Genomic DNA, 27,711 nt, shown 5'->3' on the forward strand with positions numbered 1-27,711 from the left:
AAATCCATGCAAACACTGATGCTAAAATAAATTCCATTTTCAAAAACTACCAGTGTAAGATAAAAAACAGATTTGAAGACTTATTGTATAAAGCAATGTTTCTGTCACCAAGAACACCCAATACCCACAATTTAAAGGAGGACAGGTTTAATTTGACTATGGTTTTTATCCATGATTGTCTGGAGCCAAGGCTAAGACATCCTGGCAGAAGACGTGGTGAAGGAAAACTGCTTAGTTCAAAACAGAATAGGGGCAGAGGGCCAGACAGACATGGGCAAGGGACCAGGCACACACGCCATACCCTATGACACGACCACACCTGTGTACCCATCCAGACACACCTAGAAGTACACTCCACCCATGCCAGGGATGGATCACAAAGTCAATCAACTAGAAATTTTACTAAGTCACTACACCTGCCATATACAATAATTTAAAGAGAGAAAGTAGTCAAAAGGTGGCCTGAAATTAGGAAACCTAAGTTAAATATCAATGACATGCAACTGCTTTTCCTAGCATTTAAATTTCCTTGTTGACCTGAACATAAATTAAGATGGATCAAAATACATATATGCTATTCTAGTAACGAGTAAACTGGAAAATACAAAATGCTCTGAAAGACGAGAGAGCTGATATTTGTCCGAGCAACATTTTACATTCTGAAAAACAAATGAACAAGAAAATGGTATGTCAGCATATTTGTTGAGCATCAGTAATTCATAATGAGGAGTAAATGCAGTTCAGGGTGACAAATTACAGAACACTAATACTCACATAACAGCATGAAAAAAGTCCCAAAGTAGAAAAGAAAAGCCCGTTATGTCTATATACGCAGCATTAAACTGCCAAGTGTGTCATAAATAAATAATAAATAAACAGTACGCAAATGGTCGTTTAAAAACCATTCTTCTGATACTGAATTCTTCCCTTTCCGGGCATGGTTTGAAATCTGTCATTTCACTAGTTTCCATTTTCCACACATCTGTGATGCCAGCAACAATCACGCCATAGTCGAAAGGCTATATGGTATGCTCAGAAACGCAGTGGGTAGTTAAGATCTCCAGGCTTACATGTGAGCTGAAGGCAGGGTACCTAGCCCAAGGAATCAGAGTGGGCAGAATGAACTTCAGGAATGACCAGGGTGCCCACTGAAGCTAGTACTGATAACAGTGGGTGCTAACTGCATGATTCCGAGGTACAAAACACTCATGTTCCAGAATAGCATCAGAATGAAAGACACTGGAGATCTAAGACTAAACTGTGGGTCTTGCTCTTACCAACTGTGTGACTCAGAGAAAATTACCCAGCCTGAGTCTCAGTTTTTTCAACTATAAAATGGGAACAATGATTTCTACTTTACATTAGTTTTGTAAAGAAGAAATGAGATAACATGTATAAAGCACCTAGCCCAAGTGCTGGTAAAGCTAACCCCAGAAACATTTCTACATTCTACATTTAAGAAGAAAGAATAAAGAAGATATGTAATACAGAAATACACTCACTGGACCCCAATCTGCATTTGTTTGAAGCAAGTATGGCAAGCAGTAAGATGGGAAGGAAAGGCCATAGGTTTCTACCAGTCAAACTTTTACAGCAGAGATGGGAAACCTTTCAGAGCTTTCAATAATAATAAACATCCTGCTGGGGCATGCATGTCACACAGGTTTGCCACCACTGCGTTAGCATAAGGAATAACTAGCTGCACCTGTCAGTATATCATCCAATTCAATGCAACTCAGTATTAGAGAACACAAAAGAAACGAAAGTATGGACACCTTCGCACCTTCACTGAACTGCAGTCTCAAATGTGGTCATCCTACATTGTGGACAATGGTGAAATTTAAAACAAATTCTTAAAACAAAAACAAGTGCTTTCATATATACCTTGGAAAAATCACACCTGAACTTACATTGACTAGCAGGTCCACAGTATTTATTATCCACAACGAGCTTAAACATCTATGCATCGTAAGTTTCATTCTGTGGTGGTCCCAAATCCTAATGTGATATAATATACGGTGTGGTTTAGCTTCCCAAAGTACAATTTCCGAATGCCAAAACACATGCAACTCACAGCTTCCAACTAAGAGAATCTGAAAGGCTCTACTTAAGGTAGAAAAAAGAAGGAAAACTGCCATGTAATGAAAGAGGTATAGTGTACGGCAAACCACTATAGTTAGAATTTATTTTCTATCCTTGTCAAGGTAGTGTTTGCCTTAGAATCTTTAAACACACTATAATATAGTAACAGTAACACTCCTCACATCCTTGGGTTCTTGACAGAGGCAGAGACAATACACATAAAATGCTTCAAACAATGCCTAACTCAAAGTAAGTGCCTAATAAACGTTACATAACAGTAGTGTTTAGAAAAACACGAACATTTACTAGGCATGACAGTTAAATGTGTGTGCCAATTTGACTGGGCTAAGGAAAACCCAGAGATCTGGTGAACATTTCTGGGTGTGTCTGTGAGCACATGAGAAAAAGAAATCAGCTTTTGTGTGTGTGGACTGAACAGAGAAGACACGGTGGGCATCAGTGTAGGTGGGCATCTTCCAACCCACTGAAGACGTGACCGGAACAAAATGACAGAGAAAGGGCAAATTCCCCCTCTTCTGGAGCTAGGATATTCTTTTTCTCCCACTCTCAGTCCCAGGTTAAGTTCAAAGACTACTGGCTCTACCTGTTTCTCAAGTCTGTGGGGTCGTACAGACACCAATCACCAACTTTTTGGGACTCTGGATAGTAGATCATGTACTTAGCCTCCATAATCATGTGAACCAAGCGCTCACAATGAATCACAATGTATCTATACCTATCCTCTCCATTCTCTTCCCCTGGATATACATGATATATCCAACACACTACAGAATACACTACAGAAAGGTAGAATGGGTGAATATGTTGTAACTCAGGTAGCCTTGTATCTATATTATACTTTGGAATTTAATTTTTTTAAATCCAAAAGTTTTCTTTTTCCTAAGTCCAGAGTATGTCAATTATCGGAGACAGTATTTAGTATAAGTGATGAACGTAGGGGGTTACTTCAGGTGAGCAAACAAGCACCTGGAGATGGTACAGAGCAAGACTTAAAGTCTGCAATGCAATAAGGTGTTTCGGAAAAGAGCTACAAAAGGCTGAGCGGCAACAGAGAGGAATGCGTTTGGAGTTTATTGTGCAAAGTAATCGCCCAGAGTTCTTCTCGACATGCAGATTCTGACTGATGGGGTGGGGCCAGGAATTCTACTTTCAAGTCCTCTGTTCACCACACTGCTGCCCTGGGTGGAACGGGAATAGCGGTGCTCTACTCCCAGCAGCATCAGTCTTCGGGGAAGTTTCGAGAACACAAACTTCAGAGGACAAAGAAACTCTTGGAGTTGGTTAACATACATCACTGCTTTTATCCGGCCAGCATGATTATTTCCCCCCATATAAAACAGAATACTTTTCAAATATTTAATAAGAAAAACAAATTCTCTCTACTAACAACTTCCAAAGTCATAGTCTCTGCAATTAGAATCCTCAGTTGAACCACTTACTAATCGGTCACAAAAGAGTCCATTTCCATTTTACCTAAGTATTTCAGATACGAGTTTGTGACAGAACCAAACTGAGAGCTATATTTATGTAGAGAGCGTAACTAACTACATCATGGTTTAGCCAATCTCTCTGAAGTAATATTTACATATTGCCTGGTTGATATATAAATATATGTCAACATTTTGATTTATGGTTATAGAAGATGTTTATATGCACAAATTACAGTACACTAACGGGTTGAAACTAAATATGCTTGAAGAACAAAGAACTAGAGCAAAAACGGCAAATACAGTGTCATTATCTGAAAAGAGATTTTAGTTTTCTGCATGTGAAGTCAGTTGATAGCTTTTACCAAAAACAAGGTGCTAAGGCATTTATCAAACTTTTAGAATGAACTATTGCATTCAGAATTCAGATTCAGTATTTTTTTCTACTTCAATAAATGTTTAAATTTAGAAGTTTACCTCTTAATCAAAACTTGAACATATATAGTTCTATCTACAATCTAATTTGGATAGTTAATTCCTAACTTCTTACAAAACACTATTTGCTTCATGATTTGGAGTAACCCCTTTTGATCTTGCTAAGACTACATATTTAAAACCATGGTTCTCAATTAGGGGCAACTTTATCACTGAGGGGACATCTGACGATATCAAGAGATACAACCCAGGAAAGAAGTGCGAGAGGAAAGGGTCCTTCTAAGTATCTAGTGAGCAGAGGTCAAGCGTGCTACTACACAATGCACAATGCACAACATCACTAAGGTAAAGGAACTACAGGATCTAAAATGCCGGTATGATGCCCAGGTTAAGAAATCCAATTTAATGATGAGTGATACAGAAGTACAGAAATATCCTCCTGCATCCTAGCTCAGTATTAAGGACAATAATAAGGACTTTGTGGGTATTAATTAGAACAGCCTCTGTGTAGCTAAGATCTTAGTCATTGCACTTTAAAAAAACAAGAAAGGGTTTGTCATATATAGTACCTAAAATTACCAAACAAAATGGCAGTTACCATCAGAACAAAAGAAGAAATTTAAAAATATTTTTCTCATAAGAAAGACTCTATCTCAGTATTAAGGGATGGAGCAGTCATCATAGCAGTACACATGAGATATCTTTACAATTTCATTAAAATATAAGTTTTCACTGTTGACTCACAATAGTACCAATGCCCCACACTTAAAAGTATTTCTTTTATAAAAATTAAAATCAATGTGCCCTGACTGATATTTCATAACAGGAAACAAAATATAATTATTTTCTAAAAAAAAAAATCACAGACCTCAGTGGCCTACAGCCATTTATCCTTTTGAGACAGCTGGGATTTAAAATGTCATGAGAAATTCTGAACTGGCTTACATTTTTTTGAAACACAGGAACTGACAATTACAAGGCCAAACATACCCTTAATAATCGATTCAGCCGCATACAGATCTCGTTTGTAGGTCACCTAGAGGACAGATAAACCTCATTAGATTTAACAGAGCAGGAAGGAATGTGCAAGCAGCAAAATAATGCCCCCAAGGAAATTCTTGATTTTGGAGAAACTATACACATATAACACTGACAATGTCGAAACTACAAGGTTAGCAAATTCACATCAAATGTATTTCTACACATGGTTAAAAATTTTAGTTTAAATCTTTGAATTAAGATATTATTTAGCAGTAATTACTAAAATTTTATTAATATAACTGAAGTAATGTAATCAAAGTAAATGTGATGGTGTTTTAAAACAATGCTAACATTATTATTTAACTTTTTTTTTTTTTTTGGTCTTTTTGAGGCAGGGTCTTACTATGCAGTTCAAGCTGCTTTTGAACTCACTTTGTAGCCCAGGCTGGTCTCAAACTCACAATGATCCTCCTGCCTCAGCCTCTAGAGTGCTGGGCGTGTGCCACCACGCCCTGCAACATTATTATGAATTGTAAAAGTTTTGTGTTGAAAAGAAGGGACAAAGGCTCTGTATAACAACAACAACAATAAAAAACCCAAGAACCATGCTCAGCTGAAATTCTCAAAGATCAACTCATATTAAAAGTGGCTTCCTTCTGAATTGAGTACATCTTTACATACCCAGATAAGAATCACCTTTTTATTAAAATATGGCTCTGCTAGAAAGAACATATAGAGTACCACTGTACGCCTAAGGCTGATGCTGTCATTTCTTTAGAAACATACAGCCGCCTAATTGTGTTCTGCTCATAGTAATGCAATTGGTCACAGGACATGTTTTTTCTGTGTGGCAGATACTTCCGAGATCTTACTCTGTGAGCTCAGGTAGAGAACAAAGGGCACTAGGGAATTAGATCTCCTATATGACAGGAGTGAAAGCCGTAGTCAATTTTAAAAGATCATATTAAGTAAAGTAATGATGCTCATCATTCTAGTACCACACGATTATGATGACAATCATCTAGTCACCCACTGTGACAAACATTCACTCTACATACCTTACTGTACCTATTTTGGGGGAACCTTACTCCTCAGGTTAGCTCATAACTGGACTTGTAGAGATGCTTTGTTTAGATCAAGCAAAGCACAGCGCTCCTACCCATAATAGATTCCCCTGCTATATCTTTATTTTGGCAGGTAAATTCTGGACCAAAATGATACCTTACTTTCAAAAATCAAAGTAGCAGTGAACGTGGTAAGACAGAAAATTGCTCAGGCATTCCCCTGGTCTATTAAAAGCAAATGTGCTATCACTGTACTTTCTCTAACACAAGCACATACCAACCAACATTACTTAATTCCAGGGCTAATTACTAATCCACAGTGTAGTTCTGTTATGTTAAAAACAGATAATACAAAACAGACAGGCCATACATTTTACAAAAAGTATTGATGTGATTCAGTCTTTCAACTATTTATCAAGAGACTATGATCTAGGCCTACCTCTAAGTGCAAGAAATAGACTAAGAAAAAGGGTGAGCAAAATGTTTAACTTTTAGAGACTCTAACTAGGTCAATAACTTTTTTTGTCAAATTGAGTAAAACTAGTTGAATGCTTTTTCTTAAAAATTCATAGTTAACCGGAAAAAAAACAAGAACAAAAAAAAATTCATAGTTAACTACAAATCCAAAATGAACTTAAATGAGAAAATTTCGCTACAGTAACTGCTATAAAAACTTAGGACATAAATTAAGGGTAAGACCCCTAGTTACCATTATTCATTTTCCATATCCTCCTGTTTTAAGAGATAAGACTATATTCTAAATAAAAAGAGTATTATAAAAGTAACTTTTAAAAAACAGTGCTCAGTGATGGATTTTTAAATTTATAGGAAAGCTATTCTCAAGTACTAAAGTGACTTACAGGATATAGTACTTATAGGACAATTTTTTGCAGTGGAATTAGTCTTAGGACTCAAATACACATTTCATTACCTAAAAGTTGGCTCTTTTCTAATATTAATTAAGTGTATAAAAAAGAAAGACTGTTAAGCTTATTTCCCCTAATTCATCCTATAGGTCATAGATACCTACTGTACACATTAAGGCTTTACTCAGACTAACACCTACATAAAACCTTGATTACCTCCACCACACTTCTCAAAAAATACTGATTTAATGAAAATAAACTATAGAAAGCATTTGACAAACTTTGGAACTATACAAATTTTGGAAGAACAATATTATTTTTTCCTCAATAAAGCAGCTAACGTACTTCAAAGGGAGTGTTACTGGAAAATGTTGCAATTCTAAATTGATGAGTTATTCACTCTTACTTTACAGTAATGTGGGTTGTCCTTTCCTTATTTTTAATTTTTAAAAGGGCATCCTAACAATCAGTTTTGAAGATGATTTTCTTCTGGCAGCATGATCTGTAATTTTCCTTTGACCTTGCACAATACCCTATTATGAAAAATACTACTCTTCAAAGTCCTGTAGTAAGGGAATAGAATGTCAATTCTTTCATTGATGTGTTCAAACTGTGATAACTGGAACCTTGGGGGACACATGCAGACATCAAGAATGGCTACAGTGTTTGGTGCTTGGTACAGATGAGACCCCATCTCAACATCTGCCACTAACCTAGTTCAGCTCATTTTTGCCTCTTTTGTTTGATTGAGTCTCTATGCAGTAACTCATCTGAGTAATATGTTTAGCTGAAAGACAAAATTCGAAAGAAGAAAAACCAGAAGCTCACAGCTAGACATAAATGTCTTCTCATTCCTAGGCCAAGACTCTCTCAGCTACCTCAAGGAGTGTCCACTCCAGCTGTGATAATTAAAACTGTATTTTGTTGCTCTCTCTGTATTAAGAAATAAAGCAGGAAAGTAAATCAGAACAGATCTGAGTACAGTTGGCCAACATCTTCCCTCCCTGAGTAAGACTACATTTAACATTCTCTGACATTTTACCTTGCAAGATAACGAATATGTATCTCTAATGCCTAAGACTTTTACTTTTTAAAGCTGGAAATTCTACTTTTTTTGGAAATTCTTATATTTTAAACATACATAATGTTCATCACACACAGATGTTTTGGGAATTTTACTCCCATTTCATCAATTATGCACACCCAGAAAATGTAATTTTCTTTAGGTGGATAACTGTATGAAAAGCTTTAGGAAAGAAACATTACTATATTGTATTGCTGAGGTCAAAAACCAAATACTGAGTCTATTTTGTTTCTTTTGTTTTTAAACAAAGATGCCAGAGCTAAAAAAATAAAAAACAAACAAACACAGACCCCATCAAAAGGGATACTCAAATTGTTCATTCCACAAATATTGTGATGACAAAAATACTTCGGACTCCCCAAAGTGGTATTTCCAGGCAATGAAACACAGCCCTTAAATCGCTTCAATAGCTGGTTATAAATCTCAGGCCCTGAAGGTGGTGTTGACATTTAGAAGCAAGAATTCTGTTCAGTTAAGACTGTACAATGCCGTGAGTGGCCTGGACGGGTATTTAAACCTGTATCTGGCCAGAAACACAACAAAACTATAAACTTAAATTCTTAAGAAAGTGACATAAAATTTTACCCTCCCCCCAAAATGGTTGCTGAGGCCTGCTGCACAACTATTCAAGAGAATTATAAAAGCAGAATGATTTCCACAAAGAAATGCTGTACTTTTTTGTAGCTGGTCATCGAATGAAGCTGTTCCTTAGATAGTGATATAAAAAAGGGGAACAAATGATGCTTTGTCAAACAGCAGACTGGCTAGCAGAGGAAGCCAGCATCAATCGTGAATGGTGTATTTCGGTATTAACTTCTATCAAGATGTGCATGTCAAATTCAAACTGACCCTCTTCCTAGAATTTCAGGCAGTGGTTAAATAGTCCTATACGCAGTCACCAGAAACTTCAAGCCATTCTTCCTCTGGCTTCTGACCGGCAGACAAGGAGACTACTCGCTATTTTAGAACCTTCTCTGGAGTCCCTGTTTTAAGGCATGAGCTGCTCTCAGTTACCTCTCAGAAGCAAGTTTCACTCACTGTATCTCACTTCCAAATCACGTTCTGTGTCCTTGGTCCTGCCATCTGGACCCTGCAGCAGCTTTAGCAGTACAGCACATCTAAGACTAATTTCAAAGAGTAGATTTCACTGCTGCGGTTTAAAGAGCAATTAAACTCTGTTCATAAAAAAATATATTACAAGAGTAAATTAAAAGTCTACAGACAAATTATGCGATGCTACCAAAAAGAATAGGGGCTAACAGCAAAGCAAGTGCCACAAAGACACAAGACAGGAGGCGAAAGATAGGAAACCTGGAACAACTGGAACCTTTACACTCACGATTTCTTTTCACTCCAAAGAAACGTACATGAGAACACCTAATACAGTGATTCACAGGACACATTTTGCCCAGTCCACAGCCATCAAGGGCCCTTCAGTGTCCCACATTCTTTTGATGTACATCATTAGTCAGACCCATTCCTAGCACTGAGGTGCTCTGCCTCGGCGCTAGTGTGGGAAGTGATGGTACTCTCCCAACCACTGCAGGCCCTTGCATGTGTTTTCAGGATTACTTTAAGAAACTGAAGCTGGGCGTGGTGGCGCATGCCTGTAATCCCAGCACTCAGGAGGCTGAGGCAGAAGGATCGTCACGAGTTAGAGAACAGCCTGGGCTACACAGTGAGCTCACAGTCAGCCTGAACTGCATAGCGAGACCCTGTTTCAAAAAGACAAAAAAAAAAAAAAAAACAGATAAAGAAACTAATACAACCTGGATGGCTTAAAGTAACAGATATCCATTCTCTCAGAGGCTCCAAGTCTGAAATCCAGGCGTGGACAGACTCGGGGTTGCTCTGACAGCCACTGGGAAGATCCTTTCCCAGCCTGGTTGCTAGCTTCCGGTAGGCCTTAGAGTTCCTCGGCTCATAAATGTATCACCTTAATCTCTACCTTCATCTCACACAGCACTCTTCCTGCATGTGTGTCTCTTCTTACAAGCACACCAGTCATGATGGGTTTAGGGCCTACCCTTCTTCACTATGACTTCATTTTAATTTGATTTTACCTCCAAAGACCCACTTTACAAGTAAGATCACATTCACAGGTTCCAGAGCTTACGACACGAACGTCCGTTTTGGGGGGAGACAATTCCCAGACAACAGCATGTACAAAAGTCACTCACCAATAAAGGAAGGAACTGTGGATGGACCAAGCACATCACAGTGCCCTGACCTGCAATGCACATAACGAGGAGGCACAGAGTGAAGATGCATCTGAGGAATAATTCTCTGTGGCCAAAGACAGTAATGAAATAGGAGCACTTTAAAATAAATAACTTTGTGAAGCGACAGTGAAAATTCAAAGTGCAATGGGGTATCTCTCGGTTAGCCACAGACCTCAGTGCTTCACAGGCTTGATGAAGGCTCAGAATACCCCAAAGAGGTGAACAACCATACCTCCAAAGACGTCAAGTGAAGCCAGAGTACTGACAGGGGAGTGCCAACACCATGTCCCAGTGTTTCCACTTTTTTTTCAGGACCTTCAAACTAGGTCTAGCAGACAGGCAAAGGAGTTACCCAGAGATGTGGCCAGGATCTTTGACCAAACGCTTAACTAGCAATTGCCAAAAGCCTCATAATTAAGATTTATGTCACAAAGATATTATAGCACGCTGATATTAATTACTATCCTAAGTATTCTACCATGTATATATAGTGAGAAGAGTTTTCTTTGGAACGCATTGTTAAATTCTAAAGATGAACAGCAATAACTGACTTTCTCTGACTCATTGCCGGGGCAAGACATCAAACATATCCCTTGGTAACCTCAGAAATGCCCATAAAGTGCAACTGAGAGAAGCCCATGGGAGACATATACAGCAAAACACAAACAAAATGGAAAAATGCATTTGCTTGCTGGGCTGATAGCATTTAGACATCCTTATACGAGACATTATACTGCAGGACTTTTTTCTACCAAGCAACAATCCAAACATGTCGATATTGTTGGAATTTTAATGTGTGTGAGACCATCTTACTATGCGGCAAGGCCCACCACAGCACTGTGAAAAATACCCAATCAAAGTATAGGGTTTTTTTGCCTTAAGAATCAATAAGGAATTATGCTTAGGAATTTATATCATCTCAATTAGAATGATTCTGTACAAATAAGGATTTGGTAGACATTTTATAAAGATTTCTCAACATTCTGAACAATATTCCTGAAGAATTTACACCTATTTTAAAATTTACAAGATCATCCTACACCTCTATTTCTCCTCTACCTAAGGAGCAGTTCAACATATGTCTACCTAATGAAACACTGTGAGTGTGACTGTGCTCCTATTCTGTGTGCAGCCACCACTCCACCACTCCATTCCCATCGAAAGACGTAAGCCTGCTACTATACAAGCTGGGTCTGGCCAAAGGAAAGAGACCATTTCCGCATCTGGGGCCAAGAAAGCGTCCAGTCACTGTCTTAGGCTGTGGCACACAGGCTTGCAGCCCAGTTAAGCTGCAGCTACCAGTCCAGCCTGGAAGGAAATATTGCACCCTGAGCAGCAGAGCTGCAGCTTTATCCAATTGAGTGAATGGGATACAGAAGGTTAGAAAGGGAAAAATGGTAAAGAAAACATATTCCTGGGTTAAAAGGGCATTTCCTGAATTAGTCAAAGTGAATTTATTTGAGGCCAGGGAACAGAAATGAAACCGTACTTGGAGAGCTCAGGAAACCCAGTGAAACTCTTCTGCCATCTTTAATCATTCTATCACTTTAGGACATAAGGGCACACATACACACGTGTGCACACGCAAGCGGAGAAGAGCCAGAACGAGGTACCTTCTCTCTCACCTTCCAGAGATCGGGTGATCCTTCTACAAGTTTGGCGTTAGTGCCACAGTATTTTAGAGCCAACTGCAAACACTCGGTTCCGAAATCCAAGTCATAGTCACTACACTAGTGTAAAAAGGAAAAAAAGAAAGGAATTAAGAAATGACAATACAGTTTAAATAAAAACAAGCCCTTTATTTCATAAACAATTGCAAACACAAGAGGCAGAGCCCAGAGAATTCACAAACCATTTAATGAGCTACTGATGACATTATAATATGATCCCTGTTCCCTAAAAGCAAAATAAAACAAAGAGTAAATAGGAATGGTGCAATCCCTACTGTTTTGAATCCCCTCAATAGTTTCAGGTGGCAGATAAATACAATATTTTCTTCCCTTTGCTCATAAACTACCCCCCTAAATCCATTTATAAAATGCCTGAAGCTATGGCTGAGGAATTACTGTATGAGAACTCTTCATTTAAGAAATATACACATCTGTAAAATCCAAATCCTCTATATTATTTTCATATCTCAAGACATTTAAAGGTCACAGTTCTCTTATTCATTTTAATACTGAAAACATCCATCTAGCCTCCTTAAAGGAGCTGACTTCTGAACATGAGAATGGTCAGTCTTTCATTGTGAGAAAAAGCATAAATATCTTTCAGATTCACTAAAATACAAGTAACAGTTTAAGCATTTTGAGAAGAATCACCAAACTAATCACGCAATACTATAATTCAGCTAAATACTCACTGAGTGATTACCTGTCTCCAAGCTCTGTATTAAATGCCAGCTACAGCAAGACAAATGACATGTGCATCCTGGCCTCCAGGAATTCAAGCCAAGAAAAGAAGGCTGACTTAAATAATTTGCAATAGGCCAGACACAGTGGCACCTGCCTATAATCCTGCACTCTGGAAGGCTGAGGAAGGAGGATGACAAATAGAAGCCCAGCCTGGGCAACTAAACAAATTAGAGAATTTGTATCAAAATACAGTATTTTTTAAAAGAGCTGGGAGATCCCTCAAAAAACTAGAAATTCCATCCAACCTAGCTATTCCCTATCTAGTTATCTTCCCAAAAGAGTTTAAGAGATCATATTACAGTGATACATGTGTATCTATGTTTATAGCAGCACAATTCATACTAGCTAAATCTTGGAAGAGGCTTGTATGTCCACGAACAGATGAATGGATGAAGAAACTGTGGTATTTACACACAGTGGCGTACTGCTCCATCATAAAGATAAATGAGCCATTTGTAAGAAAAAGGATGCACTTTGAAACCATAATGTTTAGTGAAATAATCAGACACACAAGCTCAAATATTGAATGCTTATCTCTTATATCAGAAATCTAACGTATAAATAAAGAGCACAATAAAAGAAAACTCAGAGATAAATCTTTCTCAAGTGGGAAGGGATCAAGAGACGGAGGGAAGAGGAGGTAGAAGGACAAAGGGAATAAAAAGAGTAAAGTTGTGCTATGTACACGTACCAACTCCCACAAGGCCTGTAATCATTATGTACTGCAAATATCTACTAAAAAACCCTAAAAACTAAAGTGGGCTGGAGATGTAGATCAGTGTGACGACCCTGGGTTCAAGCCTCAGCATAAGCCAAAAAGAAAAAAAATTCAAATGAATATACAATATGAAGCAATATATATAAATACCCATATATTTTATATATATATATATATAAATAATTTTGGTAGAATCCCACTTTGTACTTTTGGCATCTGCACAAAGCTACCTACTATATATGACAGAGTTGTCCGTATGATGAACAGAATTCTCTCCTTAACACATGGGTAAATTCCAAAGATAACTAGTAATAACTGACTTTTCCCATTGTTCCACTAAAAAGATAATGAACACATCACTTGATGACCTTAGAAGTCATACACGTGGCTTAAAAAATGAAACACCCCACAAAATTTATTAAGGAAAATCATTCATCCCTTCCCTTCTACCCCACTGTCTTCATTGGAAGCAGTCCTTCTTCTTTTGACCAGCTACTCTACCACTTATCTTCATATATAACAGTCAGCTTTTGCTGAGTAACAAGTATGTAGAAAATCTCACTCACACAGCTGTGCAGTTGCTGCTTCCGCCGCAAGGCTGTGGAGTTCTGATCCATGTGTAGGATCTGCCGCAGACACTGGGGGGTGGGGGTCAGCAACAAGAGCACATCTTCTTACAGCAGTAAGAAGAGAGGACAAGAATGAGAGGACAAGCCTGATAGCAGAAGCATATTTTAAGGGTCCACCTATGTTACATCTGGTAAAACTATACCATTATCCAAAGCAAGTCAGACAGCAAAATCCAGAAACAAGGATGAGAGAAGGGGCTGGGGATTTAGCTCAGCGGCAAAGCGCCTGCCTGGCAAGCGCAAGGTCGTGAGTTCGGTTCCCGGTACCGGAGAAAAACCAAAAAAAAAAGGATGAGAGAAAATACTTCATCCGCCAGGAAGCCATGAACAGGGTAACAGAGGATGAAACATCCTGCTCAGTAATTCAACTACCTTATAGTACCTCTAAATAATACCTCTTCATACTGTCTCTTGATGTTTCTCCTTTGTTTCTTATCTACTGAAGAGAATGAATTTTGTCCTTTCCAAACTCACCACAATACAAACCCACACTTCCTATTCTCCATCCTTTCAATATCATAATTTTGATTAAATCAATATTCAGTGTTTACACCCTTGACTGTAGAAACACTACTCGTAACTGAACCACACATTACTAAAATTCTTTCTTGAATAACTCACTGTTTTACATAGAATTAGAGCTTATCTTTTGTTTTGATGTGGTTAGGTTTCTATATGCTTATGACTCATTCAACATCAAACATTAGCTATTCATCTAAATCTATTTTCAAGATGCCATAACACACAAAGCATTTTGCTATTTTTATATTCCTAAAAAGTCACTCTTGGGAGTTCTCTAATCTTTTTCTGCCAGTCACACAGCTATCAACCCAGAACTCCCTACACCTCCAGCTCAGGGATAATTTCATCTCTATTATATCATGGACTTTGAACTTGTATGTCCCATGTGGTCTTCTTTCTGAACTGATTTATTTCCTGGAAGAAAACCTTCCAATAGCTTAGTATGGTGTAATTGTGTGGAAATGCTTAAGGAAACGACTGAGGGTAGCATGTAAGTCTTTGTTCTTAGACTAGACTTAGATTGCCCAAACACACTCTTCCCATTCCCAGCCAGGATAGAAAGCCAAGCCACCAAGATGGTGGCTACAGAACTACAGAAGCTGTGGGCTTCCCCTTTCAGCAGTCATATATGCACGGTCTGTTAGTCACTGTTTTTGGCAAGGCACTTAAGCCCTTGACTGCACTGTGTCTTCCCAGTCCACAAAGAGTACTTCGCCCACACCTGCCTCTCTTAAAATAGTTGCACAGCACAGAAAGTGATTAGAGATCAGGCTGCCACTTAAGCAGCCTTGAACAAACCCTCCCGATCTTTTCAGTTCCCGAGGTAGCTAGTGCTATGATCCTGAGTTTTTACACTTCTATAGCAAACTCTCTGCTTGCCTCACTATTTGCTTATAACTTGGCCTTCTCAGATCTTCTGAGACTGTCACTAGTGATACCCTTGCTTTCCAGCTAGGTTTTGCCAAAGTCATCTCTCCCACTCCTGTTCCATAGTTTATGTCACTTTCTAGCAGCTTTAATAGGGGGTTGGCTAGTAAGCAAAATCACATAAATCTCTACCCAGAAATAGGAGTATGTGTATTCTAATTAGACAAATATTCCCCATTGCCTTCCCAAAAGGTGGTTTCCACTGATATTCCCATACACAATGTATGAAAACATGGCAGAGTTTTGAATCCAAGGTAAAATAGGGCTTCACAGGGACTGGAAAAACACACTTTGTGTATAATGCAATTGTTCCCCTGAGGAGGGACTCTACAACTCTCAGAGGTTTTGTAACACAAAAAAGTTAGGAACCATTGTTTTATCATAATAATGTAATGGTCCGTGGCTACAAGTAATCTGATGGCATATCCTCCCAGCATTAACATCATTCACAAGACTATGTTGGCAAAGGAGCCTGGGAAGTTTGCCCAGCAAGGAACCATGTATACATTAGAGTAAAACTAAATCAAAGGCATGTATGCACAGGCTTCCCACGCTGCAGTTGTAAGGCTATGTTCAGAATATTTCAAGTAGGGACAAAACAGACTATCTTACAATTAGGTAAACAGTGAACACCTGCACTCAATTTATCATCTGAAAATCGAATCTGAAATATTTTGCATACATTTACATTGTTTGAATTATGCAATATATTTTAGAATCACATGAGAGACAGTTGTCAAAGAAGCTTTGTTTTTATTATATCTCAGATCATTTTATGAACAGACAACCAAGTCAGACTAAGTCTGCATGACTCTAACAACACAGATAAAACATTCCGTAAGAAAAGTACAAATGATCTAACGAAGGACAAGATTTCTTCTTTGGGTAGAAAAATTTTAATGAGCTTAACACAGAATTACATTCACAGAAGTCTTTCCAATGACTATCAGTGGAAAAAACTAAACATAATTTGTTCAAATTTTTGACAGCCCTACCCAACCAAAATCCACTATGAACTCACAGGCTTTACCATCATCCCTGTGAGTTAAACATCACCTAGATCTGTCTGTGTGTCCAAATAATTTAGGAGAAGATATGTAACGATATGACCATTAATTCTAAAATTGCATTCCCCACCATTTCTGCTGAACCTCATAATCAAATACCATCAAATGGTACAAAACATAAGAATTCTACTGGAACGTTTTATTCTCTGTTTTCTTCTCTGATAAAGTAAACTGATCAAAAGTTTGGCAACAAGAGCAGAAATAAGATACTTCCATAAAACACAAATTACTAGCCTTTTGTGACAAAGAATTAACTAGCTTTGTATCATGTAGTACATCTAACACTACTGTAAACACTAAAGGAAAAGAATCAAAACCTTGAATCATTATCCAAAACAAGACAGAAAGCTTAAATTCTTGAGGAGGACCATACAAAGCTTTTGCAATAATCTTATGAAGAGACTATAAGAATTTGAAATTAGCCATGAGATACAGAGAAAGGAGGGCCCAGATACAGAAATTATTTCAGTATCAATAGGAGTAGCTACATTATTAACCACATTGGATGATGTAGTAAAAAAGAATAAATATACTGGTTAAGCTACTGCGTCAGGCATAAATTAACAATAGGACATCTGGTAAAAATTCTCGTAAGAAGTTCAAAGTATATAACCGTTCTTTATGGAAAAAACATGAAAAGGAATGATTGGAAGAGATATTTACTCATTTACTAATTTAAATGTTTCTAGAAACTTTACCAGGCAATTCAGGTGAGAAGGATGAGTAAGGTTACCAGAAAAAAGAGAGAGCGAGAAAAAAAAAGATCAAGAATCCAGATCACCCTTCTAATGGAGGTGTGTCCACACATACTGAGGAAACTGGGGAGTGGGCCAATGAATCTGCTAATATCATGTCCTTCTTTTATAAAAATAGACACATGACAACAGAGTTAAAATGAATTTAGTAGAAGCCATTAGAACTACAACAATGTGCATTAAGCCCTAGTCAGAAATTATCTCAAGTCTTTTACTGACCCACTTTCTACGCAGTTTGACCTGTACAGTGTCTTGTGGAATTACTCCTTATACTAATGTTTAGTACCTTCTACCTTCTCCGTAGTTCTTGGCCAATGTATTCTTACGCCTTTCCTGCAAGTCTTTCATTCTGCAATCTAGCATTCACAGCTTCAATCCCTAATTAAAACATTTTCTATGAATCACTATGTAGTCCTCTGTTTTACAAATTTTTTTAATGTTCTCCAGCGTTTCTGCTCTCCAGTTAAAGGGGATGTCATAACTGAAAAAAAATTAAATTTGCGTGACAACTTGGTCATTAGGTGAATGCTAATTAAATACAGCTTGTCTACAATTTTAAAAAATGAAATACAGATATATCCAGCAACATGAATGAATCTCAAAATTATGTTTTAAAGCAACAGTACATAACACTTAACAAAGCACATAATGTGATGATTTCACTTACACAACCTTCTTTAAAAAAAAGAATACAAAAACTACCGAACAGATTAATGGTGTAAAATCAAACCAAGCTCAACGGGGAACAAAGCAGTGTTTTGCAGTGATGGAAACACTCTTTAGGTGGATTGAGGTCAGCTTTACAGGAATGTGTAACTTTCCCAACAGCTACTGGATAATTTAGATGAATTTTTAGCTCATATAAATCACCTCAGTAAACCTTGAATGTAAAATAAAATCAAAAAATGTACACTTACAACAACAAAAACAAGACCTGGGGATGCAGTTGAGTGGCAGAGCACTTGCCTAGCTCTATGAGACACCGGCTTCAATCCCCAGTACCACATACAACAACAAAAACAAAGAACAAGCTACCTAATAATAAATTTAAGGAAAAAAAAGGTGTAAGACTCTCTTGGAAGAAAACTAAAATTTCATTTAGGTTTTTAAAAATACCTTAAGTGAAATAACTATAGGGCATAGATGCTATTTTTACAACAGTAACAGTTCCCAATAGATAGATAAGCTGCAAATCAAAGTGGCAACAATGCTCTTCATGAAAACTGATGAATTGATCCTGAAGTTTACATAATGAATAAGGTACAGAATTACCACATTATCCTTGATTGAGAAGAATCAGGCAAAAAGATGGAGCTTATTAATTATTAAATATTAAAGTTATATTTCTATTAAAATTATATATGATGTGATGTTTATTAAAACTATTTCTTCACCACTGTTGTTACATAAAATATAATGCGATAGCAGTTAAGACAGAGTCTAACAATAATATGATAGCAAATAAGATGGCGTCTAATAATAAAAAGACAAATAGCCCCTGGAATTTGATAGGAGAAAAGGGTTCATGTGCGTATGAATACCTTACATGTGACATGGCTACAATTACAGGCAAGTAACACACTAACACTTATTCTGTGAACAGTGCTGGTAAACTAGTTATAGCTATAGAAGTAAAAGTTGCCCTATGCCTCAAAGAATATGAGGAAAGTTCACCAAAAAATATTTATGTATCAGAGGGATGCAAGCAATTGTGGCTAAGAAGGTAAACTCTAGTAAATGTCGCTGGGGATGCAATACCCAAATACCTTCCCATATGCGCACCCCGTGCCATGCCATTTTATGTTTCTCTCTCACTGAGCAGGGAAATCTGCATTGCCACCCCTCAACAATGTACTGTCGTTGTTGAGCTTGGTTATGTGATTTACCTCAACCAATTGAATGAGGCAGAAATAACAGTGTACCAGCTGCAACCTAGCCTTTAGTAGGCCTTGCATGATTTTCCCCTTCTTGTACCTGTGCCATCTCCATTAGAACATGCTTTAACAGTCTAATTATTGAAGAAAGATGACACAACGTGGACCAGAACTGTCCAAACCTGTAATGCAAATGAGAGTTGCCTGGTCAAGTCCGTTCTGTATCAGCAAAGTCCCAGCTAACTCACAGAAGCCTGAGCATGAACTGGTTTTCATTAAGCAACTGTCTTCCTGCATGGTTTATTACATACCATTGGCATAACAAGAACAAATTGATATAAGTGTTGAAAAGATATTTCATGTTAGCCAAAAACTAAAAAGAAGTCAGTGACAAAACAATCCCCAGTATATTACTGCAATAAAAAGTAATGCACTGGGGGCTGGGGATTTAGCTCAGCGGCAAAAGCGCCTGCCTGGCAAGCGCAAGGTCGTGAGTTCGGTTCCTGGTACCGGAGAAAAACCAAAAAAAAAAAAAAAAAAAGTAAAAAAGTAATGCACTGCATATACGTACGATTGAAATTAATAACAAAATCACTGTGCGAAAAGTTACAAAAAATAATACTAGTACGATGCCGCTCATTAAAAACATCCAAACTAAGCAATTTTAGAAACATTTGCATAAGTCTGAAAATAAGACCAAGGCAATGAATTTATTAACACAAAATCAAAGACAGTAGTAGAAAAGAAAGGACTATAATCAGGCCTTGGGATGCAAACAGGAAGTAGAATACAGAGGATATCACATACCATACTGGTGCTATTTGGTCTTGAAAGCTAAATGAACACAAAATTAAATACCTACCACTTGTCTTTGCTCTTAGTTAATTTCTCCTCACCAAGACACAATGTCCAACAACTTCAAGTCAAAGGAGAAAAAGTTTATTTGGCTCACAGTTTGTGGAAGTTTCAGTCCACAGGCAGCTGACTCCAAGGCACAGCGGTATAGCAAAGAAGAAAGAGTTCACACCATGGCAGGCAGGAAGCAGCAAAACTTCCTTCCTTTTTCCCTTTGCATTCCATCTAGCCTATGGGTTGGTGCCACCCACACCCAGAGTGTGTCTCCTTTCTTCAGTAAATCCATCATTCACACCCAGAACCATGTTAAACCAACTAGTGAACTAATCCAGTATCACACACCCATGATCCAATATCACACACCCATGATCTAGTCACTCTCCAAAGCCCCACCTATAAGCACACAACATCTAGATATAAGCCATAATATCTTTAGATCAATTTACCAAATGTATATTATACATGCTTAGGAATATGTTATTTCATCTAAACTCATACACATATGAATACAAAGGCCTTCTTGACAGAGAATGAAGTAAACCCTTCATGCCCCTTCCTTACCAGAAGACAACGAGGATGTCATCCCTGGATCGAGATGAGCTATGTAGTAAAGGCAGCTAAGGACTAGCGAGAGAGCATTTAGCAGTTACAGGTCAAGACTGTCTGAGCACACTGGGAAGGTAGCCAGGAACACCTGGACTGCAGTAATTCTTCTCTAATACATAACAATCTATTCTGAGAAACTTCCTAAGATTCCTTAGCACCAAGCAAAAACGATGCCACCCTTAACAACCAAAAGAAAATCAGCAATAACGATAGAGACACAAAAACAAAGCAGATATCGACATACAGCAAAGATCTACTAAAAATAACAACTGTACCTCCATTGACAATACAAAAGAAATCAGCTATCATAGCACAGAGTAACTCAATAGCTAAAAATTAATAAAGGTTAATAGTAATAATAGCAAAATGCAAAATTTTGCCATTTGCAGAAAAATACAGGGATCTGGAGATCATTCTGTTGAGAAAAAAAAAGCCAGACTCACAAAGATACATATCAAATATTCTCCCCAATATGCACTCTCTAAAAAAGTGACAAGAAAACAAGGAGGAACACAAGGAATGGAAGAAGCAGGAAGAGGAGGGGTGCTAAGAGCCAATAATAGGATGCATGAACACGATCAAACCACCTTACACACTGAAGCTTCCCAGAATGGGAAAGTAAGAGGAATGTGTCTCAATACTGTGATGAGCGGATGACCGAAGTACGTAATGTACTGTAAAACTCGGCCAACATGAAACCCAGCACTCTGTATAACTAATACACACTAATAAAAAAGGTGGGGAGGAAGCAGAACATGTTTGTCTTCTTTTTATCTCTTGCCATTCTTTCTCCACCCTGTCCTGTGAGTTCTACACGGTCTGTTGCTGAGGACCTACCCTCAAAGCAGTTTGTTGGCGGTTCGTGATTTATTATTGAGATGAGTTAGTTGACAAACTCAAGGAAATCATGCTGCATCTGCAAGGAATTTGTACTAAAACTAATGAAAGACTTTCACCAATCCTCTTAACCTATAGATCTATGGAAACTAAGGATCAAATCAGAGGAAGACAAAAATCATACATTAAGCAGATGGGAAGTAAAAAAAAAAAAAAAAGATTCACATAAAGAATTACATACTCCACAAATAATTCAGGTATTAACTTGCTAGTTATTGACCAATTCTCTTTTTCCAATTAATTATGTCTTTCCTGGAAAACTTTGATCTCTGTTCCTTGGAGACTTAGAAGTTATTCTGGAACATTCTATGGACACTGGAAAATTCTAGACAGGATAATAAGTGTAAATGAACTCAATGATTTCAAAACTCTCCAGAAGAGTGGTGACTACACAAGTATGATAGCATTCCTAAGGACCATTTGTAAATTTGTCACATTACCAAAAATATTTTCAACACCAAAATGCCAAGAAGCCAAACTTATGAAAATGATGACCAGATACCCCATTAATAGAACATATGAAATCACCAGAATACCAGCTCATACTTATGAACACTGATAGACTCTCTACACATAATTATTCTAATACCACACATTTTCAGACAAAGGATACCGCTTTAAACTGTACAGTACATCTGTACAAAGGACTCCACCTACTATGGATCAACTTCAAAAGGAATGATATTCCCTTTAGAATAGAATTTTGATATTATATATGCTTGGCAACATAACAGGATAAATGATAAGTCTGTCTTAACTTTGTCTTTACATTCAAAAACCCATGAATACTCTTCATAAAGAAAAGAATGTTGTCTTCATCCAATTTTGGTTCCTATAACAAAATTCCTGACTGTGTGAGGCATAAAGAGAAGACATCTATTTGACCCATGGTTCTGTGGCTGGGGTCCAAACACCATGGCACTGGCATCTGATGAGCACCAACCCCACCCACCCCCAGTGCTGTGTCACAAGACAGAGCAGAGGTAAACAGCTGAGGACAGAAAGGAGTCAAGTATATGAAGCAGCCACACTTCGTAACAACCCAGTCTCTTAGAACCAATGCAGTCATGACAGCACTAACCAAGAGTGGTGCTCTAGGACCTACTCACCTTCCCCTACGCCCTGTCTCTTAAAGAGCCAGCACATCTCAATACCATCACACAGAGATCAAATTTGCAGCACTGAAACTCTGAGGTATACATTTACGTCATAGCCAAATCATAACTATCTTTTAATATACAAAATAAGCTTTAGAAAAATCTGGAGGTGAATCAGTAAGTGCAATGAGCCTAAAACATGACTGTTATGTATAACTAGCTCTAAGTCCTCTGACAGACCTACATTCCCGTCCAGATTAATAATTATTATTTCCTGAGTGTTGAAATTTATTTACTGCTATTCAATCTAACCATAAGCACATTCGATCTCCAAAAAGATTCTGATGATATTAAGCAGACATCTAACAGACACAGGCCTTGATTAAATATGACAAAGAGGATAATACCAGCTTGATGATGAGTCTTCATAGTGAAAAATATTTAGATATTAAAGTAGGAAATCTCTTAAAATGTAGATGTCATGGGATCAAGACAGATCATTTGTTCTACAAAGCCCATCACAGTTTCTGTTCTTCTAGGGAATCCACACATGAACAGGGGATTTAATAACTGTTATATCCATCATAAGCTAAAGTTATCTCAATATTCTCAATTTATATACATTTGAACAAAAACAAAAATTAAGCAATACTCCTAAAGGGGAGAAAGAGCTGAATAACATTCACAACAGGGCAATAATTCATGTGTCTCACCATCGAGTGTCTTGAATCACCAGTAGTACTTGTCTGGCTGTCCCATTGGGTGGTTTTTTTTATTAACTGCATTAGTAAGAAGACCAATAAAAGTAATGAGATCCACTTGTACCAACAGTGGTATAAGCCACCCGATGGGACAGTCATGTATGTGCCACTGGTGATTCAAACTGGTGGGAATATGTCAATCGAGGTTAAATACATTTAATAAATTTCTGTGTGTTTTTTCCTAAGTTTTAAAAAGAGTTTTGATACATACTGCCTAATTCTGCTTATACCTTACAGAATTTAAATAGATGTGTAATATTTTTTTCCAGGAAATATAATGTGTACTAGTGAAAGAATTCAGGGTAACAAGGCTGAAGACTAAAAGCTATCTCTAAATCATACAGTACAAAGCAAAAGGGTACAATTCTCTGATATAACTCCAAATAGCACCAACGTTCACTAGAGCCTGAAAAACTATCAATCATAAAAGTGATACTATGTTTGCATCAGTTAGTATAATTTCTGGCTGTCTTGCTACACTGAGAAGAAAACTGTCTTGAATCATAGTATGTTTTTCATGTCAGAACAGAGAAAATCAGTAACTGCAGTTAGGGCAGTCTTTTTGTTCCTTTTTATCATATTTCGATTTTACTCATTTTGCCCCCAGAAGATTAATTTCTGGAGGCTCAAGTCTGGACAAGTCTTAAAGTGAATTCATCTTTATAGATGAAGCCCCATGCTTTTGTGAGTTCTGTCTACAGTACCCTGATGACATTCTTACAGTAAATATTGTAGAAAAATCTCCTGCTTCCAACAGAAAGCTTCTTACTCAGGAAAAATTAGTTATATTCATCAGCTTTTCCCATCAATGAGACATAAGTTCACCCAAAATTTAAAGGAGAAATTTAATTTCGAAAACAGTGTCAAGGAATTCAATCCACGGTTGGCTTCCCCCAAAGCAGAAGCTTCACTGTAGAAGGGTATGCCTGGCCACCCAGGCCTTCCTTTGTTATCTGAATAGAAGCCTCCTGGAAGCCACAACTCTGTATTCTGCATGCTGGCAAAGCTAGTATCATGTGGGCAACACCTATATCTGCTGTCAGCAAAAGCAACAGCCAGACACCTTTGAATCATGACTGCAGAAGCCTTTGAGTGCCGAGATGACTGAGCACAGAGAAATGCTTCCTGGGAAACCAATTCGCTAGGGGTCCCTTCCTGAACAGAGGTTTCAGGGACTCTCTTGCCAAGTGAAAGGTTGACACTGTGCACCCTTGACCTTATGATGGATGGATTCCTGCTGAATTGTGAGATGTTCTCACACTGTATTTCTTATTGTCCTTTTACAAAGTATTAGTTTTGACTAACGGCACTCATCTGTTCAGCAACCATAGTGCCTTTGGTTCCAACTTTTCGCATGGTTCCTTTGGACCCAAAATTTAAGTTTTTCAAATTACCCTGCTTTTTGCTCCTAATCCTCATGATAAATTGGACTTAAAGAAATGAAATAAATTAGACACACAAGATTAAATATCACATGGCTTCTCTTCTACAAGAAACTCAAATCACAAGGAGCAAAATAAAAAATGGATAATAGGAAGTAAGGACATAAATCTTTGTGAAAGGGAACCAGCATCAAAAGATGGAGGAAGGGGACAGTGGACGGAAAAGAGATCAAAGAAGGAATGAAGATGTATTACAGTACAAATTTCACACAGTGAATGAAATATTACATACTGTACATATGTACTAATAAAAAAATATGACAGAAAGAAACTACCACTACTCATACCACAGAGTGAACAGTGGGTTACCTTAAAATGTCTTCCTTCATGTCAATTAATTGACTGTCCTAAACTATAAAGTCTCAGGACAAAAGCAAGCAAAACTTTTGCCACAGTGTGACACTTTCTAACAGAGTCCTTGTTAGCAAGTGAAACCTCCTGAGCCTGGCCTTTACTGTCCACATGCCTATCAGCATTCTGCTCCTCAGAGCTTCTTCCTACCAGAATCACTAACAAGGCTCTTCTCATAGCACTATACAGCTTCTCCAACCTGCTTCTTCAAACTTTTTCAAACACATCCCATAAGTCAGTTCCAGCAACTTCAAAACCACAGGGTCAGGTACAACCACAGAAATGGCCCAACTCCTGGTACCGATTTTCTTATTCATTAGCTTTCCTATCACTGAAACCCAATACCCAGTACTCACAGTTTAAACATAGAGAGGTCTCATTAGGCTTATGAATTCAGTCCACAACCCACTGGCTCCAAAGCAGTTACATTGCGGCAAAAGGGCATGAAAGAGCATCTGAGAATCAGGGCAGAACAGCTCCAGACAGGAAGTGGCCAGAGACCATATATAGTACTCCATGTCACACCATCAGAACCCAACAATATATACCCAGAAGTGTGTTTTACTAAGCCCCAAGGTAGCCCCCAAGCCATTAAAACTGCCAACTAATCTTAATTGTCACAGAGTTACAAAAGCCTAAACTGCTGGGGCTTTTTCAGAGTCTTGCTGATCTGGAGAAATGGAAATATCTAACTATATTAGACATTAGAAACACCCGCTGGAGCCCTCAAGTTACCCTGCCCCACCTAAGGAGAGAGGAAAAACTTATCTTACAAGTTCACAGTCCAGAGGCATAGACTCACAAAGAGACTGAGACCTTCGAATGCAAGGATTATGGAAGGCTTCCTCACTCACCCCACACCCAACTTACCATCAAGTTACTAAAGCTTACTTACTCTAGATCGATGACGGTGAGCCTTTCAGAGATGAGAATCCAAACTGCAACCCAAAACTTATTTTTTGCAAAATGCAAACCCTGGAGTTAAACCTGAATACTGAGATTTTAGTTTAGAAAAAAAATTCATACATTAACATCTTCTGTTTTAAAAGAAAAACAACACGTATGCCATACCTTCATCACCACTGCTCTAGATTATTTTACCCAATGCACTGTGTCCATCTTCCAACAAAATGTGACACAGCAAATTAAAAGGCAAAAATACCATTGAACAGAATGAGCAAAATTAGGATGCTGGAATTATCACATAGGGAATTTAAGACAAGTATCATATACACAAGGCTCTAGTGTTTAAAGTAGACAATCATGGAAGAATAGAGAGGCAAATTAAACAGAGAGAGATAGACTTTAAGAAGAAAATTAGGATGTGTAGAAGAAACCTAGAATATCTTTGACAGGTTCAATAGTAGGGTAGAAATGACTACAGAAGAATCCCCTAACTTCGAGGACTCATTAAACACCTCTCAAGTAAACAATGACTGAAAGAAAAAAGAACAGAATACTCAAGAACTGTGAGACAATGATAAAAGATGTACTGTATAGCATAATAGCAATTCAAAAAAAAAAAAAAGTAAAGGAGAATAGTATTGGATAAAAGGGTTGAAATAATGATGATGACAATCTCCCCAGTTTAGCATCACACAGCAAACCAAAGGTCCAAGAAGCTCCAAACACCACGCACAAAGTGTGCCAAAAATCTCCATCTAGGGATGTTACATTCAAACTACAGAAAAATCAAAGACAGGAAAAGAAAATCTTTAAAGAAACAAGAGGAATAAATATGAATAGAGGAGACAAGATAATGATTACATCTGATTTCTCAGAAAATTATGCAAACAAGGGAATAAGTGAAATTCTGAAAGTGTTGGGAGGGAAGAAGTACCACCCACCTAGACTTCTGTGCTCTGTGAAATTATCCTTCAGAAAGGAGAGAAGAGCAAGCGTTCTCACAGACACAAAAACTGAGGAAAGTTATTGCCAAGGGTCCTGCCTCACAAGAAATGTTAAAAGAAACTCTCTAGAGAGATGGAAGTGATGCACATTAGAAATGCAAGTCTACATAAGAAGATGTTGGGAGGGGGTTCTCTCTGGCAGTACTGTCGATGGAAACCAGTGCCGTGTGCATGGTAGGCAGACATGTGTCACTGGGCTACACTCCCAGCTCTCATTTTCATCATTCTTTACATAAAAGATAAAGCATGTTCCGAATAACAATGTGGTAATAATGTATTCAATTGCATGTGTCTATGTGTAATAACGGGCATGTTCAGAAGTGAACTAAATAACAGCAATGACACAAGGGCTATAAGAATAATGACTATCTTGCTATGCAGTGCTCTACCTATGAAGAGGGATAGTGTCTTTTGAGAGTAGATTTAGAGTAGTTGTAAACATATATGAAAACTATGAAGATAGAAAAAAGTTTTAAATGATTTAAAAATAAAACTGTCAAAATACTAAATTCAATTAAAAGATCAGGAAAAGACAAATAGGAACAATGTAACATACAGAAAACAAAATGGTAGGTGATAATAGCACAACTGTATCAATAGTGTCATTAAATGTTAATGTTCTAAGTAAGCCAAGAAAAGAGAAATTGTCATTGGATCAAAAAATACCCAACTCTATGTTGTCTATAAGAAACTCATTTTTACAA

The 27,711-nt window shown here is 37.7% G+C and overlaps 1 protein-coding gene across 1 annotated transcript in view; it reads right to left on the reverse strand.

The window, feature by feature from the left end:
• Positions 1-27,711, reverse strand: part of Ispd (isoprenoid synthase domain containing) — a gene marked incomplete at its 5' end in the record, with an annotated part of 254,789 nt that overhangs the window by 179,176 nt on the left and 47,902 nt on the right. The window contains 2 exon segments of the mRNA XM_013510696.1: positions 4,956-5,001; positions 11,808-11,912. Of these exon segments, the coding sequence (XP_013366150.1) occupies positions 4,956-5,001; positions 11,808-11,912 (151 nt within the window).

The sequence above is a fragment of the Chinchilla lanigera genome, unplaced genomic scaffold (assembly GCF_000276665.1).
Source record: "Chinchilla lanigera isolate Chin_1 unplaced genomic scaffold, ChiLan1.0 scaffold00009, whole genome shotgun sequence".
NCBI classification, from domain to species: domain Eukaryota; kingdom Metazoa; phylum Chordata; class Mammalia; order Rodentia; family Chinchillidae; genus Chinchilla; species Chinchilla lanigera.